The sequence below is a fragment of the Bufo gargarizans genome, chromosome 2 (genome assembly GCF_014858855.1).
Source record: "Bufo gargarizans isolate SCDJY-AF-19 chromosome 2, ASM1485885v1, whole genome shotgun sequence".
Taxonomy (NCBI): domain Eukaryota; kingdom Metazoa; phylum Chordata; class Amphibia; order Anura; family Bufonidae; genus Bufo; species Bufo gargarizans.
Window position 1 is genome coordinate 438,354,097 of NC_058081.1, and position 17,142 is coordinate 438,371,238.

Consider the following 17,142-nt stretch of genomic DNA (forward strand, 5'->3'; position numbering starts at 1 on the left):
CCAAAGCCATGAGGCAGACAACTAGGCCCCAAAGCCATGAGGCAGACAACAAGGCCCTAAAGCCATGAGGCAGACAACAAGGCCCCAAAGCCATGAGGCAGACAACAAGGCCCCAAAGCCATGAGGCAGACAACAAGGCCCCAAAGCCATGAGGCAGACAACAAGGCCCCAAAGCCATGAGGCAGACAGTCAGGCTCCAAAGCCATGAGGCAGACAGTCAGGCCCTAAAGCAATGAGGCAGGCAGACAGGCCTTAAAGCCATGAGGCAGACAACCAGGCCCTAAAGCCATGAGGCAGACAACCAGGCCCTAAGGCCATGAGGCAGACAACCAGGCCCTAAAGGCCATGAGGCAGACAACCAGGCCCTAAAGGCCATGAGGCAGACAACCAGGCCCTAAAGGCCATGAGGCAGACAACCAAGCCCTAGAGGCCATGAGGCAGACAACCAGGCCCTAGAGGCCATGAGGCAGACAACCAGGCCCTAAAGGCCATGAGGCAGACAACCAGGCCCTAAAGCCATGAAGCAGACAACCAGGCCCTAAAGTCATTATAGGGAGTACCTTCTTTCACAGCTATGTGAGCTGCATGATCTAGGCTCCTTCTTCCTCGTCTGAGCCACATGCCAGAGAATGCACCGGAATACATGTTCCCATGAGGCAGACCCTCCATGGATCTGTGCTGCATGTGGTGGAATGCAATACCCCTCTGGGTTGCTTCCTCTTACCAATGGATACGGGCTTCAAACGTCGGTTGGCCTTACTCCACTGAGGGGCCCACGCACCTGCCGCAAGAACCGGACAGAAGGCCCGGACCCCCCCCCCAGGTTCCTAGGGTCCTGTCAGCCCAAAACGACGGCGCGATAGACCCCGGCAGGTATTACCACACAGCCCTCCAGAACATTTCTGGGATCTCCTAGGCTACCGGTACCTGAAAGGAAAACTGCAGGTCTCCCGGGAAACCACTGAGGTTGGAGAGAGGGCTCCACCTTTTTATTCTGAAGGTTTCCTGTCCCTGGGGGCAGATCCTCTCTCTCTGTGGTGCTGTAATGACCCGTTTTACAAAAAGCACATGAGCTGACCCACCAGGTGAGTGCTGTAAAAAAATATATATACGGTATAATTTTTTTACACCTTGCCACCACAAAATCATAAGTCATAAGTGAATCAATCATAAGTGATAAAAAGTCATATGTACTAGAAAATAGTACCAATGATAATGAAAACTCCTGCAAAATATATTTTAAAAAAAACTACAGCTGTCAGAAAATGGCTGTACTGGTATCCCAGATGCTGTGCGAAAGCAGCATGGCACAGGTAAACCAGTCCTTCAAAATCTGAGCTGCAAAAGCCAAAAAGGTGGTCTTACCCTTCTGAGCCCTGCAGCAGTTTATCTCCACATATATGGCATTTCTGTACTTAGCAGAACCCGCCTAACAATTTAAAGGGTGTGATGTGTCTCAGATTGCACACGGTGGGCACAACATATTGGGCAATGAAATACTATATTTGTGGAAAACTAAAGTTCCACAGGTTTCACTTGGCATGGTCTGCTAAAAACTTGTAGTGCCAAAATGCTCACTCTATCCCTTAATAAATACCTTGAAGGGTGTAGTTTCCAAAAGGGGGTACCTTCTCAGGAGGGACATTTATTATTTCACCCCAGAGCCTCTACAGTTGTCAGCACAAGATGCGTAAATCACCACATTGGGCCTCAAAATGCACATATGCTCTTTTACTCCTGAGCCCTCTTATATGTAAGGGCCACATGGAGGGTGCTTCTACAACCAGGAAGCACAGCATAAGAGGGCTGACTTTTCACACTAGCATATGATGCACCATATTTAGCAAAACACCTGTGGGGTCAAAATGCTCCATTTCCCCCCTTTGAAACATTCCAAATGGATTGTAGTTTGCAAAATGGGGTCACTTTTTGGGGGTTGCTGCAGCGCAGATATGAGATGGCTGGGAATGGGACCCTATGTGCACTCTTGCAACCACCAGAGAAGGTAGCACTTTTTCCATAGTGTGTAAGGACAGCCATCCATGCAGAATTAGAGTGGCCATAACCATGGAAATGAGTAGTGTATAATGTGATGGAAAAAGGAATAAATCCAGCAAAGGAGGCAATATGAACATTCACAAAACATTAGTAAGAGCCTTGTATTAACTTTGTCTACATGATAAATGCCATTTACTGAAGTGACACAACTGCTAAAGGTGGAAAATAGTGTGGTCCCGCAGGGGTTAAGGCCTCTTTCACACAAATGATACCGATTGTGTCAGGATCTGAAAAAATGGTGGTTTTGGAAATGAGTTAAAAAAATTTTTTCTGAGATTACATTCAGTGTGTGCGTTTTCTCTGTCTGGATTGTATCAGTTTTTCATGCGTTTTTTCACGTGTATGAAGAAAGACAGTTTATTCCTGCAACCATCAGTGAAAAACGCATTGCATCCAGATGTCTTCTATTTTTCACAAAGCCCCATTCACTTCTATGAGGCCAGGGCTGCATGAAAAGCTCACAATATAGAACAGGCTGCGATTTTTCCTGAACGCAAAGATGATGCGCAAGTACACAGAGCCATTGAAAGGCATGGGCCAGGATTTAGGACTGATGCTATGAATTTGCTACACACATCACATCTGGTCGGAAAACTGACTTGTGTGAAAAAGCCCTTAACTTCCTCTTTGATAGGACTTACAGCACGGTAAACGGCCTCGCGGGTTCACACTGCACATTCGATTGTCGGGAAGGAGGCATTCCTTCCAGACAGTCGGCTGCATCTTTATCTAGGTCTATCAAGAGCTGTCATCCACTATGCTAGCAGACATCTTCAGTTAGCCCAGCGGCAGTACACTGACAATACATTACCTATCTATATAGGAGGTCTTATCACTTGTGTTGACTGCCATATATTTTGTATTTCATTTTAATGGCATAGTACTGTTGAAATGAAAAACAGCTAAAAATTCTAAAAAAAATTGTCTGTGTATATTAAGTTAAAAAATGATCACTTTCTGCTGGAAGTGTATCTTTAACGTACGAGGGGTAACATAGTAACAGTATATTAGGCTGAAAAAAGACTTCTGTCCATCCAGTTCAGTTATATACCGATAGAAAACAGAGGGTGGTTATTATCACTGAGCCAGTTACTTACCCACATACAGACATTTTCTCCTAGTCCAAACATTCTCATTGTATATACAAATCTTTCATATGGTACAGTGTCAAATACAGTGTTGAATAAGTTATCTACCTGAATATGAAAAAATAAAAATGTGAGAAAACTGAAGGTACTACTTTTCAATGTAATCCCCCTTGATTTCAGCACATGTATTCCACTTAGTCTCCAGTGGTTGGATGTTCTCAGAATAGGAGACTTCTTGCTGCTGCAGGAACCCTGCTACCGCCTTATTGACTTGTATTATCATCAGGATATTATTGCCCACATGGAAATTTCTTCAGGTTCTGAATAAGAAAGTAATCACTAAGAGCCAGGTCTGGACTTTAGGGTGTATGGTTAAGCTCAATTAAGCCGCATTTCCTTATAGCAGCTTGTGATTTGCGAGACCTGTGAGATGGCGCATTGTTATGAAGCAGAAACATACCTGCTGACAACTTCCCACAGCATTTCTATTTGATTGCCTCATGTAGTGCCTTCATTGTTGAAGTATATGTGTCTCCAGTAATTGTTGTCCTGTGTGGTATGAATTCTAGTAATATAATGCCTTCTGTATCCCAAAAAACTGTTGCCATGATATTTCCAGCTAACTGATGCATACAAAATTACTTTGGAGTTGGTGACCCTTTGTGCTGCCATTGAATGAACTCTTGTTTGGTCTCATGATCATGTTGCATCACCTATAATAATTCTAGAATAGATGACGCCTGGATTTTCTCTAAGCATGTCTAAATTCTCTTGGCTAAATTGTTGGTGACAAGTCTCTTACTGAGGCATCAAAATTTGTGGCACCATCGGGAACTGACCTTTGACATGATCAAAACATCATGAATGATACTAGAAACTGTGCCAACTGAAATGCCTAATTCATGAGCTATAACACTGACTTTCACATGACCCAAAGATCTTCCAAAATCATGGTCTGCATTGTATGGCACGTTTTCTTTGAAGATGCTTTGACAGTATGCCCTGAACGAGGGTCTTCTTCAATTAATTCCCTACCCCATTTAAACTTTACTTGGTAGTAGGAAGATGCATCATCGCCATATACAGCAGTCAACCTTTCATGGATTTCTTTAGGCTTCTTTTCTTCCTTTGTAAGAAGTTTCATCACGGAATGAAGCTCCAAATCCCTTGCTTTCTTTGCAGACCTACACTCTACTGCAGGTGTCACCTGTGAAACACAGTTGACCATTTGCTACCGTTTCCGGGATCAGAGCTAGCCAATCCTGGCAGTTTAACATCTTAGATGCCACAATCAATAGTGACCATGGCAACTAAGTGATAGCTGCTTCTGTTTAGACATCAGTACCCCGCAATTGTGTCGAAGGTTGCTATGGGAACTGGAGGCCAAGCAATGAAGTCTGGGTTTGCTAGCTACAGAAACCGCCACAGGCAGGGTCTAATAGGCTCACTGTCAGTGTACAGTTGTGGCCCAAAGTTTTGAGAATGACACAAATATTAGTTTTCACAAAGTTTGCTGCTAAACTGCTTTTTGATCTTTATTTCAGTTGTTTCTGTGATGTAGTGAAATATAATTACATGCACTTCCTACATTTCAAAGGCTTTTATCGACAATTACAAAGAGTGCAAAGAGTCAGTATTTGCAGTGTTGGCCCTTCTTTTTCAGGACCTCTACAATTCGACTGGGCATGCTCTCAATCAACTTCTGGGCCAATTCCTGACTGATAGCAACCCATTCTTTCATAATCACTTCTTGGAGTTTGTCAGAATTAGTGGGTTTTTGTTTGTCCACCCGCCTCTTGAGGATTGACCACAAGTTCTCAATGAGATTAAGATCTGGGGAGTTTCCAGGCCATGGACCCAAAATGTCAATGTTTTAGTCCCCGAGCCACTTAGTTATCACTTTTGCCTTATGGCACTGTGCTCCATCGTGCTGGAAAATGCATTGTTCTTCACCAAACTGTTGTTGGATTGTTGGAAGAAGTTGCTGTTGGAGGGTGTTTTGGTACCATTCTTTATTCATGTCTGTGTTTTTGGGCAAAATTTATGAGTGAGCCCACTACCTTGGACGAGAAGCATCCCCATGTTATGGACTATTGATACAAAATGGATACTTGTTTGTTGAGGACTATGTTTAGCTAAGATGGCGGCCAGGCATTCAGCCAACACCTATAAACTAGAATCTTACTTTGTGTTTTTATCATCTGTTTCTTTGTGGTTTCCGTTCAGCTCAAGCAAGCAGTTACAAAGAAAGTAACGGTTTCACCCAGGAGCAAGGGGGGAGGGAGGAGGAGTTTCCTCTGGCCGTCAAGGTTACAGAAAAGTATAGAATTCATAGCCAATAGAAAAGATATACTTTATCTTACACCCCCCCTCCCACCTGCTTCCTGTCGTAAAACCTATGAATTGTCTGTTGTTTTCAGAAATAAACCAGAGATCCTTTTTAACTCCATGCAGTGAGTTGTCTGTCTGATCTCTCCGTGCACGTATCTTAATTAATTTGGAGCAGTACATCAACCGAACTGGCAGCTTGGCCAGAACCAGAACACCCACACATGAATGGTCTCAGGATGCTTTACTGTTGGCATGACACAGGACTAATGGTAGCGCTCATCTTTTCTTCTCCGGAGAAGCCTTTTTCCTGATGCTCCAAACAATCGGAAAGAGGCTTCATCGGAGAATATGACTTTGCCCCAGTCCTCAGCAGTCCATTCACCATATTTTCTGCAGAAGATCAATCTGTCCCTGATGGTTTTTTTTTTAGAGAAGTGGCTTCTTTGCTGCCCTTCTTGACACCAGGCCATCTTCCAAAAGTCTTTGCCTCACTGTGCGTGCAGATGCGCTCACACCTGCCTGCTGCCATTCCTGAGCAAGCTCTGCACTGGTGGCACTCCGATCCCGCAGCTGAATCCTCTTTAGGAGACGATCCTGGTGCTTGCTGGACTTTCTTGGACGGCCTGAAGCCTTCTTAACAAGAATTGAACCTCGTTTCTTGAAGTTCTTGATGATCCTATAAATTGTTGATTGAGGTGCAATCTTAGTAGCCACAATATCCTTGCCTGTGAAGCCATTTTTATGCAACGCAATGATGGCTGCACGCGTTTCTTTGCAGGTCACCATGGTTAACAATGGAAAAACAATGATTTCAAGCATCACCCTCCTTTTAACAGGTCAAGTCTGCCATTTTAACCCAATCAGCCTGACATAATGATCTTCAGCCTTGTGCTCGTCAACATTCTCACCTGAGTTAACAAGATGATTACTGAAATGATCTCAGCAGGTCTTTAATGACAGCAATGAAATGCAGTGGAAAGGTTTTTGGGGGATTAAGTTAATTTTCATGGCAAAGAAGGACTATGCAATTCATCTGATCACTCTTCATAACATTCTGGAGTATATGCAAATTGCTATTATAAAAACTTAAGCAGCAACTTTTCCAATTTCCAATATTTATGTAATTCTCAAAACTTTTGGCCACGACTGTATAACTTTAACATTATACCAGCATGCAGGACAAGAAAAATTCTAGTCCCCAATTGGGACTTATAAAAAATTAAAGTGAATAAAAATGCCCTTTTGCACTAATCCCCATTTACTATTGAAAAAAAATGAAAATATACTACACATTATTCCTGTGTCTGTAATGACCACATTACTTATCTCACATGGCGAACGCAGTAAAGATTGATAAATAAGGGTCCATTCACAGTTCGTAGTGTATTGCGCATCTGCAATACACCCGGCCGGCACCCTCATAGAACTGCCTATTCTTGTCAGCAATTGCCAGACCGGAAGATCGGGGGCGCGCTCCGGAAATGCGGATGCGGACAGCACACTATGTGCTGTCCGCATTTATTCCTGCTCCATAGAGAATGAATGGGTCCGCACCTGTTCTGCAATTTGTAGAATGGATGCGGATCCATTCTACGGTCGTGTGAATGGACCCTAACTGTGACGGAATTGCTGTTTCTGGTCACCTCACCCAAAAAAAATTGTATAAAAATAAATAAAGGCAATCAATAAGAATTTCCGTTTTCCACAGACTTCACACTTACCCGCTGATTTTAATGTGTTTGTTCACACATTACTGGTTTTCCACTGATTTTGGTCAGTGATGGGGACCCATTGAAGCACCTCCAATTTTACGGCCAGTGTTTGAGTCAAGTACTAGGACCATCTATGGAATATTTCTAAAAGCTGGAGAATCAGGGTAACAAATATTGGGGGTCAAGTAACATTCTATGGCAGTTTTTCTCGTAAAAAAGGCACAAATGTTCTCACTTACCGGTATCGCAAGTACTGTTTTGTGAAAAAAATAGCAATTTTCTTTGCCATTTCTGATAACCTTGCCTGTTTTCCAAAATGCCAACATAAAGTGGATTTTTTAAAATGTTTTAGATATTTTTTTTAAATAAAAATAAATATATTGACCACAATTTACCACTAATATAAAGTATGTCACAAAAAAATATTAAATAAATAAATAAAGTGCAGAATCGCTTGGATAACTAAACGCATTCCTGCGTTATTACCACATAAAGCGACACCTTATCTGACATGTTTGGTCCAAAATGGCTTCAGCTGGAAGGGGTTAACACCCCAGGGCAATGCCTCACAGTTTGGCTTTTGGGCTCGTCATCTTCTGGTCAGACAGTATTCACTCTAAAGCAATTCGATATGGAATCGTATATCATTCCACACGACTGTATAGGTAATGAGTCTCTCCTCACGGCTGTGGTATTTATGACCGCGCAGGCTCCAGGCGCCCTCATGCGGCAGCACAAGGTATTACTCCCGTCTTCAGCTCTGAAGTGACAGCGTGGCCATGTTTCCGTCGCTTTCAAGCCTCCGCCATGCTTGGTCTAGGACAAAATGGCCGCTGCCGTGCTCAGCATTTCATTCACGAAGTTCAGGAAAACAGTGGTTCTAGCGGAAGCTGAACACCGGAAATGTCCTGGAGATCTGCTTGGAACTCAGAAATGTCTCCACAGAGATAAATAATCGAGCATGGGGCTCCGTGCGCGCGCCGTGCTAGTCTGGGGCTTGTACGTCCTATGTTTGGCGTCGGGTGCTAGAGGTGAGAGTCACCCGTCATTACAGCAGGAGAAGAGTCATGCAAGGTCAAGAGTAATGGACGTTTTTCCATTGCAGTCTGTACTATCTGTCCCCTCTATAGATATGGCTTACACCATCATTGCCGAGTAGACTCTAGGTGAGAATTCAGGGGTCCAGCTCGTGGACGCCATAATAACAGCTGGTGTGTACGTGATCATTCCTCTCTCATCTGTCAGCACGGAAAGCGCAGTTCAGTGTGAACGGAGGCAGACGTCGCAGGATCTCCCCGGTCATACTATGTAGTACATCAGTTACGTGTTATTCTACCTATGGGTTTACTACTCATTTCAGGTACCATCTACGACACAGATGAGGTGTTGTGCCCATAGCAGACTGTTCCCCTTATACAGTAGAGAACATAGGACGTTGGGGCACATTCAGTACTGTGTTGTGAGTGGAAATCCTTCATGGAGTGGCTAACCTTCGGCACTCCAGCTGTGGTGAAACTACGACTCCCAGCATGCTTTATTAATTTCTATGGACTTCTGGGAACAGCCAAGCGAGTGTACATCTTGAGAGTCGTAGTTTTGCCACAGCTGGAGTGCTGGAGGTTAGCCATCACAGGAGTAGGGTGTAGAATATTACAACGTAGTGTAGATGAAAATGAGCATATAACATATAATAAAAGGCAGTCTTGGTTGTAGGCAGTATGATGTCTCGGACAGTTTGTTCTTATAGCAGAGTGTGTCTTCTTTAAAGGAATTGACCAAAATGCATTTAATTCCAATAGGTACTCAGAATGAGGACGTTTATCCAGAAGAAGGTCATCAGGTGGAAAGCCTTCAGAGCCCAAGTATGGTACCGACAACAGTAAAGAATGAAGACTGCCGTGTCACAGGAAGAGTTCAGTACAAGACGGCCGAGATTGCCGATGCCATGGAGAGTTCAGACGTCCAGCCTGACCCTGCGGTGCTGCTCTCTATGCTGCCCAGGGTCATGAAGGACAGAGATGGAGTGGATGGTGTGTGTGATACAGCGATGGGGGATGCAGAGTGTGGCTCCAGAGACAGTACGCTCAACAATCCAGGTGACCAGGCCAAGAATATGGACCCCAATGTTGCAGATACAGAACAAGCCAGGACAGATGACGCAAATGCTACAGATAGCAGTAAGCCTCTGAAAGTCAACTGTGAGGACCGCAACATCACTAACATAGAGAACTTTACTCTGCAGATCCTCAATATTTCTCAGGTATGATACAGATGTGACCATTACTAATGAGAGGACGGATCTGAAGCTGTGTTTTATGTTGGGTATGCGATTTATGGTTTGTAGTGGTATACATCGGTCTTGTGAGATGCTTGGGATGGATGAGTAAGAAAAATGGCAGAAATGACCTGGAAGAAGCAGGTAATCATAGTGATGACAGTGGGGGTAAAAGCTAAGGGATCTATGGCTTGTGAAGGAGGAGATGTTTTACTATGAGTTTTTCCTTGCTGTTTTCATTTTGTATCTGAATTTAAACCTCATCTCTGACCACATATAAACCGTATGTTGGCTTTTGTCCAGTCTCCAACCTGGACTCTCGTTATAAGCCACCCAAAGAGAAGACGGAGGTGTAGCGGTCACATTTGACAAGACTTTATGATAGGGGTTGGGTGTACAGAGACTGGAGGTAAACAGGAGAAGATCTCTGGGGAAAATAGGGGGGGGGGGGGGGAATTGACATGCTGACGATTTAGAAATCTGCACCACAGGTTATTTTCCACACAGAAAACGTACAAAATGTGTGGATTATAGTTTTCTACAGGTCTCGCCACCATGTCCCGTACTAGATCTTTATGCTGCTGAAATAGGTAATGTTTCTTTCTTCTACAGGACCTTATGGATTTTCTAAATCCCAATAGCAGTGAATGCACCATGGTTTTGTTCTTTACACCATGGTGTCAGTTTTCTGCGGCCCTAGCACCCCATTTCAACGCCTTGCCACGAGCCTTCCCAACCCTGCAGTTTTTGGCGCTGGATGCTTCTCAGCACAGCAGGTACGATTTATGTTTCATGTGGCTTTACTTGCAGTGAATTGAGTTGCATGACTTTTACATTTATTTTTCGGTTAGGCCAGAAAGTGTTTCATTTGGTTCTTTTATACACTTATATAAACGGTGCAAAGGAAAGGCTACTCAGCTAGGAGAAGGGTTACCTTTTACCAGACCTTAATGGTACTCAGCTAGGAGAAGGGTTACCTTTTACCAGACCTCAATGGTACTCGGCTAGGAGAAGGGTTACCTTTTACCAGATCTCAATGGTACTCGGCTAGGAGAAGGGTTACCTTTTACCAGATCTCAATGGTACTCGGCTAGGAGAAGGGTTACCTTTTACCAGATCTCGATGGTACTCGGCTAGGAGAAGGGTTACCTTTTACCAGATCTCGATGGTACTCGGCTAGGAGAAGGGTTACCTTTTACCAGATCTCAATGGTACTCGGCTAGGAGAAGGGTTACCTTTTACCAGATCTCGATGGTACTCGGCTAGGAGAAGGGTTACCTTTTACCAGACCTCAGTGGTACTCAGCTAAGAGAAGGGTTACCTTTTTACCAGATCTCAATTTTAAAAACTAAAATAAACACATTCCCTTGGTTGAACTTGATGGTCTTTTTTCAACCGTATAAACTATGTAACTATGTAACATACCTGGTAATCCATGGGCCAGTGATGGGGGACGACTGTGCTCTTCCTATGTAAAATGGATGGTGGTGAAGTCTGTTGCTAATCGATTGATCGTATTCAGGCAGTGCTTAGCTAGCAGTGATGTAAATGATTCACTACGGTGCCTTCACACGCTGCAGATTTCTGTGAATCAGAAAATGAATGCATTCATCTCAGAGAGACTTGGAAAAGGCCTGTGGAAATCCATGTTCTTGCTTCCAAAACAACTCCAGTCAGATGAATGGAACTGATTTTCAGTCGCAAAATCTGCCACATGTAAAGACTCCTGTAACCTCTTGGCACCCCATGATGTTATAGTATGTCATCAGAGTGTGAGAGCTGTGTGGCGCGAGATCCCGAGCTGATACTACTCCATTTATGGCAGTAGTCAGCTTTAAAATATAGCTGGCACCCGGCTGAAATGACCAGGATTGGCCATGATGCTGATCCCGGTCGTTTAACCCTTCAGATGCGGCAGTCAATAGAGTGGCACATCTGAGCGGTTAGGCTACATGCACACGACAGTGAAAAATTGACATGTGATGTGAATTTTTTTTTTTTTAACGCCCATCACACAACCTTTTTAAGTCCAATGGTTGTCTATAGGGTTATTCACACGCCAGTGAAAAATGGATGTAAAAAAATAGAACATGTTCTATCTTGTCCGTTTTTCACTGACAGACTGTCCCCATACAACTGAATGGGTCCATTTTTGACGTCCATGCATCAGTGAAAAAAAGCGTTAGTTAAAAAAGGCAGTTTTTAACGGACTTTTTTTTTTCACTGTTGTGTTCATGTAGCCTTAGACTGATGGACTGGTTGCTATGGCAGACTGGGGCATTGTGAAGGGGTCCCTGCACTGTCATATCAAGCTGCCTGCAAAGCCGAGTCTGAGCCATGGCTTCACAGGCAGCTTGTCAGAATTCCATACCTTGCAATAGTATGCTATTGTAGCCCATAGCATAAGCGATCAGAAGATCGTATGCACAAATGTCCTAAGGAGACTAAAAATTACAGTAATTTTTTTTAAAAAATGTTTGAAAAAAACAACACAAAAATAATAATTAAATTTGCCCTCTTTCCCAATTTTACATATAAAATAAACATAATTGCCACATCTGAAAATGTCCGAACTGTTAAAATATAAAAATATATTTGTTGTGTGGTGGATGTCGTAATGTTTTAATTGCCATTTTTTGGTCACTTTGCACCTCCAAAAAACGGAAGAAAAAGTCATATGTACCTTAAAAATAGTATTGATAAAAACGTAGACAAACATAAAAATGTTATCGGAGTCCAGATTTTACTTTAGTAAATAATAAAAACATCAGTTTGTTTTACAGGAACTACTGATCTGTAGAATAAGGTGGTCATGTCACTTTTAGCATATAATGAACACTATAAAACCAAAACCTGTAAATTCATGGCAGAAATGCATTTAAATTGTTTTTAATTTTTTTATTTCATGACAGATTTTTTTATTTTTTTTTAGCGTTTTTCCCTTATGCCCATGACACAAAAGGCCTTTTTAATAGGCTATGTGAATAGAAAAGTAAAAAAATTATTGGTCTTGGAATGCTTTTGCAAGCGTTACTCTTTAATATGTACAGTGGTTTTCTAGACCCTTTAGGGCATATGAATGTGATATAGGGGCTTCCTGTTCTCTGTACCTTCTGCTATTAAAGGGGATGTCCAGACAATATTTTTTTTAAAGGGTCAGAATTGTATAACAAAATAAATTAGAAACTCGGACCACTTGTACTCCCTCTACCTTCTGGTTCTTGGTCTATCTCAACAGCTGGCACTGCCAGCTCAGATAGCCATTGGCTAAAGCTGGCCACCACTGTGACTGGTGCATGTGGAGGGGGACCAAGAAGCAGAGACCAGCAGGGAACCAGTAGGCATCGGAACAAGAATGGCATTGGATCGTTCAGGCGAGTGGCTTTTTACTGAGAGAGTGTGGAGGATCTGGCTTGTCTATATGTCACGCATCATGGCAGGGTTAATGGTACCCCACTGTATTAAGAAGGGTTTTCATCGTGTGTTCTTCTATACTAGGGGTATCATTCACAAGTGGTGGATTTCTTGTCGAAATTTCTGCCTCGTTCATCTGAATGGCGCTTTGAGAAATCTGTGTGCCCTCAGCAGAAATAACCCTATTCAGAGGAAATCTGCCATGTGTAAATATACATTTGAAGTGTCCACCATTCATCCTTTTATCCAGTGCTTTATCACTAGTTTTTTCTCTGAAACAATCTCTTTGCATTGTGATGTCCGTCTCTCTGATTTCTAACGTAGCGTCTGTTTCCCTCGTAGCCTGTCAACTAGATTTGGCACAGTTGCTGTTCCTAACATCCTGCTCTTTCAAGGTGCAAAGCCAATGGCCCGCTTTAACCACAGTGACAGGAACCTGGAATCTTTCAAGTCATTTCTCTTCAACCAGTCAGGTACATAGAGATAAGTTCCATGGGGTGTCGTGGGAGGTGAATCTGTACACAGCTCATGGGCAGAGAAGCAGGCAAAAGATGATAGCTAGACTTGAGAAAACACATTTTGGAAAAGAGTTAATACAATTGTCAAGGGGCGTAAAAGTAATGTATTAAGCTCTCTTGGCCCTAAACTGAATAAAATTTAGGGAAATGATTGAGTGCATCCTTAATATTCAATATTAGTAGCATATTTCTTCTTTGCCTACACAGTGCAGGATAGGCCAATGTTACAAAATAAGGTATAGGCTCTTATGTATACCTCTTGTTTGATGTCTAATTTGTGTTTTGTCTGCCATCATGATTCCTCCTCACCTCAGATATGGTTTTCCTAATGAATCCTACATATAGCATCATGCCTGGCTTTGCAGAGGGGGCAGAATCTTATCACATTGTGTTGCTCTGTGTAGTGGCAGCCATGACAGATTAGTAACACAGCTGCTATCTCCTCACACTGCAGGGTCTCCATGTTCTCCTATGTGATGCAGTTTGAGCCTGTCTGCTCTCTCAGCCCTGTCACCTCTCTCTCCTGTCAGCTCTTACATGCAGGAAGCAGGGAGACCAGTGTGAAGCCAAATCCCATAGAATTACACTGGAGAGTCAACACACAGATAGTACAGACAGGCAGTGTGAGTCAGGAGGATTATATAAAGGTATACACTCGCCTATCTGCACCCTTGACATTACATCTTAAAAAGAATACAGGGATATACAGGGGAACATGGAGAGTGGAAAGGGGAGGGGCCTGAGAGCTAAGAGGGATTTGATTGATGTAATCCTGTAGTTCACAGGAAGTCAGCCACAGTGAGAGACCGTGTTCCTGTTTGCACATTAGAGCAGCGGTCAACAACCTTCAGAACTCCAGCTGTTGTGAAACTACACCTCCCACCATGCAATCTTCCTCGCCTGTTCTTGTAACTCCCATAGAAGTGAACAGAGGACCCTGGGAGTTGTTGTTTCAGAACAGCTGGAGTGCCGAAGGTTGCTGATCTCTGCATTAGAGCAGACCGACACTTACATGACCAGGTTTCCTTAATGAAAAGGTTCAAAATCTATGGATGCAACTAAGTTAGGGTGAGACAAATTACACTGCTACAATATTGTTGGCGAGTTAGTAATATATGTGAAATAAAGGACACCTGGAGTATTCTGGGTGATGTGAGGATGTGTTTTGTTTTATGTGCTTGTTCCTTTGGTTTTTCCTCTTTACATTAAAATAGTGGCTAATGCCATTGCACGTCGCCATACTAAATCATTGTTTGCAGGCAGTTGATCGTCTTTGCTCGTTCATCGGGTAATCAGTGGCAGTATTAGGCCTCATTCACACAGTCAGTGATTTTGAGCCATAACCAGGTGCGGCTCTAAACACAGAAGAGGAGCAGATCTTTCCATTATACCTTATGTCTGTGGAGGCTCCACTCCTGGTTCTGGCTCAGTCACTGACCATAACACTGACGTGTGAATGAGGCTTTACACTGCCAGATCATCGCTATTATCTGCAGGTGTAATATACATTTTATCCTGAGTATAGGTCAATATTTAATTCCTGGAAATAAGAATACATCATGTGATCTAAGTAATATAAATGTGGCAGTGATACATTTCCATATTACAGTTGTCACATCCATCCATCCCTGACGTCATCCAGGGGAGTGGGTGAAGGTTTCTTTCCACTTGTGAGGTCTTTATTTGAGTAATAATCTAATTCTTTCTTCCAGGGATTGAAGCAAAACCGGATATTTTTGTGACAGAAGCTGACCTTGAAGGACCATTACCCAGTACGCCTCAGGCTGGAATAGACTGGCTCCTTGTCTTCTCTGTAGTCTATGTGACGTCTTTTATTGTATATGCCACTATGCAGACCGATAGGATTCGCTGGCTTATACCAGGGCAAGAGCAAGAACATCAAGACTGAAACTAAACCAAACCCCTGATGAAGCACCTCAGGACTGGTTAATGTGTGCTGCTATCTTGGCTTAAAGGGGTTTTCCTCTATATTGTTTTATGAGATCAGTGGAGGACTGTATGTTGTCAGTCGCCACTCTTCTGCTTTCCCCTCACTTGCTCTGATTCATTTCTGTGTTAGAGCTATTGCGCATGCGCATCTGGACCTGACCACTGAAATCATTGTTTTATCACATCTCCTAAGATTCGATGGTGTGGAAACCCCTTTATTGCTTTCAGGAACAACCAGAGCAAGAAAGATTTGCCAAGAAAGCTGCCTAGAAGTGGAAACGGGTGTACATATTTTACCAGCACTGACTCTTAAGGAGACATTGCAAATATTAAATTAACAAAATGTAAATGTAAAACTTTTCCATTCCCAGAATTGTATTGTCATTTGTTGATGGATAGTATATTGCAAAGAATAAAGCCTGTATTAGACAGACAGCTCAGCAAGCGATCGTCGGGAGGGAAGCGTTTCCGCCTCACAATCGCCTGCTTGCGACCGGAGGAGACTGCTGCTATTACATGGAGCGATGTCCTCCACAGCATGGCTAGGAGCTCGTCCCCATACTGTCTAGTGGTTTGTGAGAACTGCTGATTCAACCTGCTGTCGGTTGCAATTTTTTTGGGCCATTAAGCGCTTTTTTTTTTTTTTTTTTAAATATAAAGGAGGGAGGGGAACCTCAGACGACAGCTTATTTCACATAGAACAAAGAATCTGGCGTGTTGAAATTCAATTCAATGTGCTGTCTTGGACAGTTGGGAGGTTTTCATATATATTAGATGGTGACATCTACAGGTTTCAGTGACTAATGTAATGTGTATGACTAGTATCAGGCCTTGTTCACAGCATGTGGTAAAAGGCCTGGTCGCATGGCATAAATGAGACAGTAAGTAGAAAGTAATGTGCTTGTTAAAACAATACCTTTATTAGTATAAGGGGCTAACGGAGCAAAAAATTGCTCAAGTGATATACTATATTTAAAGAAGGATACTCTCTAAGAAAAACTTCTACTATGAATAGGATAGTTAGTTTCAGGTAGAGATAGATGGTCACTTAGTGTGAAAGGTATAACAATAAGGAGACAGGTGGGGGGGTTTGGATTATTGCTATAGGAAAGGATTATCTTTCCCTAGATGTCCCTAGAGATCTAAGTCCTGTGCCCAGGGATACCCCCTGATGGTGGAAGTACCCTGTTCCCGTACCTATATCTATCTAAAACCCTAGTAAAGTCCTACTTGAATGATGAATACAAGACAAATCCATTAACTCAAAGGAAAAAACAACTTGATAACTATATATTTGTACTAAAATCCCACCGCGTTTCACCTGCGCCTGGCAGTTCATCAGGGGGCGATATATAATAAATATTCGTAGGGAACACAGATAAACCAATAGGTAAATGAAGATAATACTTAGCTCCCATAAATGGCCTGTTGGATATGATAAAGATGAAAAGACTCTGTAAGTGGATAATTAACCTACAATCAAAATAGATGATGTAGCAAACACCAGTAAAGGAAGTAAGGCTCCTTTCACACCTGCGTTCAGGTGTCCGCTCGTGAGCTCCGTTTGAAGGGGCACACAAGCGGCCCTGAACGCAGCCGTCTGGCCCTAATGCATTCTCAGTGGAGGCGGATTCACTGAGAATGCATCCGTCTGCCAGCGCTCAGCCTCCGCTCAGTGAGCGGACACCTGAACGCTGCAAGCAGCGTTCGGGTGTCCGCCTGGCCGTGCGGAGGCGAGCGGATCCGTTCCGACTTATAATGGAAGTCAATGGGGACGGATCCGCTTGAAGATGACA

The 17,142-nt window shown here is 43.1% G+C and overlaps 1 protein-coding gene across 2 annotated transcripts; it reads left to right on the forward strand.

Moving 5' to 3' along the window:
- Nucleotides 1–8,067: 8,067 nt before the first annotated feature.
- On the forward strand, nucleotides 8,068–15,719 carry TXNDC15 (thioredoxin domain containing 15). 2 transcript variants are annotated; one of them, XM_044277806.1, is made up of 5 exons: nucleotides 8,068–8,220; nucleotides 8,989–9,449; nucleotides 10,077–10,240; nucleotides 13,221–13,351; nucleotides 15,109–15,719. In XM_044277806.1, the coding sequence occupies exons 1-5, from the start codon at nucleotides 8,151–8,153 to the stop codon at nucleotides 15,303–15,305; spliced, it is 1,023 nt and encodes a 340-aa protein (XP_044133741.1). In that variant the 5' UTR covers nucleotides 8,068–8,150; the 3' UTR covers nucleotides 15,306–15,719. The 2 variants fall into 2 exon arrangements, with proteins under 2 accessions (XP_044133741.1, XP_044133742.1); XM_044277807.1 differs by having other exon boundaries at nucleotides 8,220–8,355.
- Nucleotides 15,720–17,142: the final 1,423 nt, after the last annotated feature.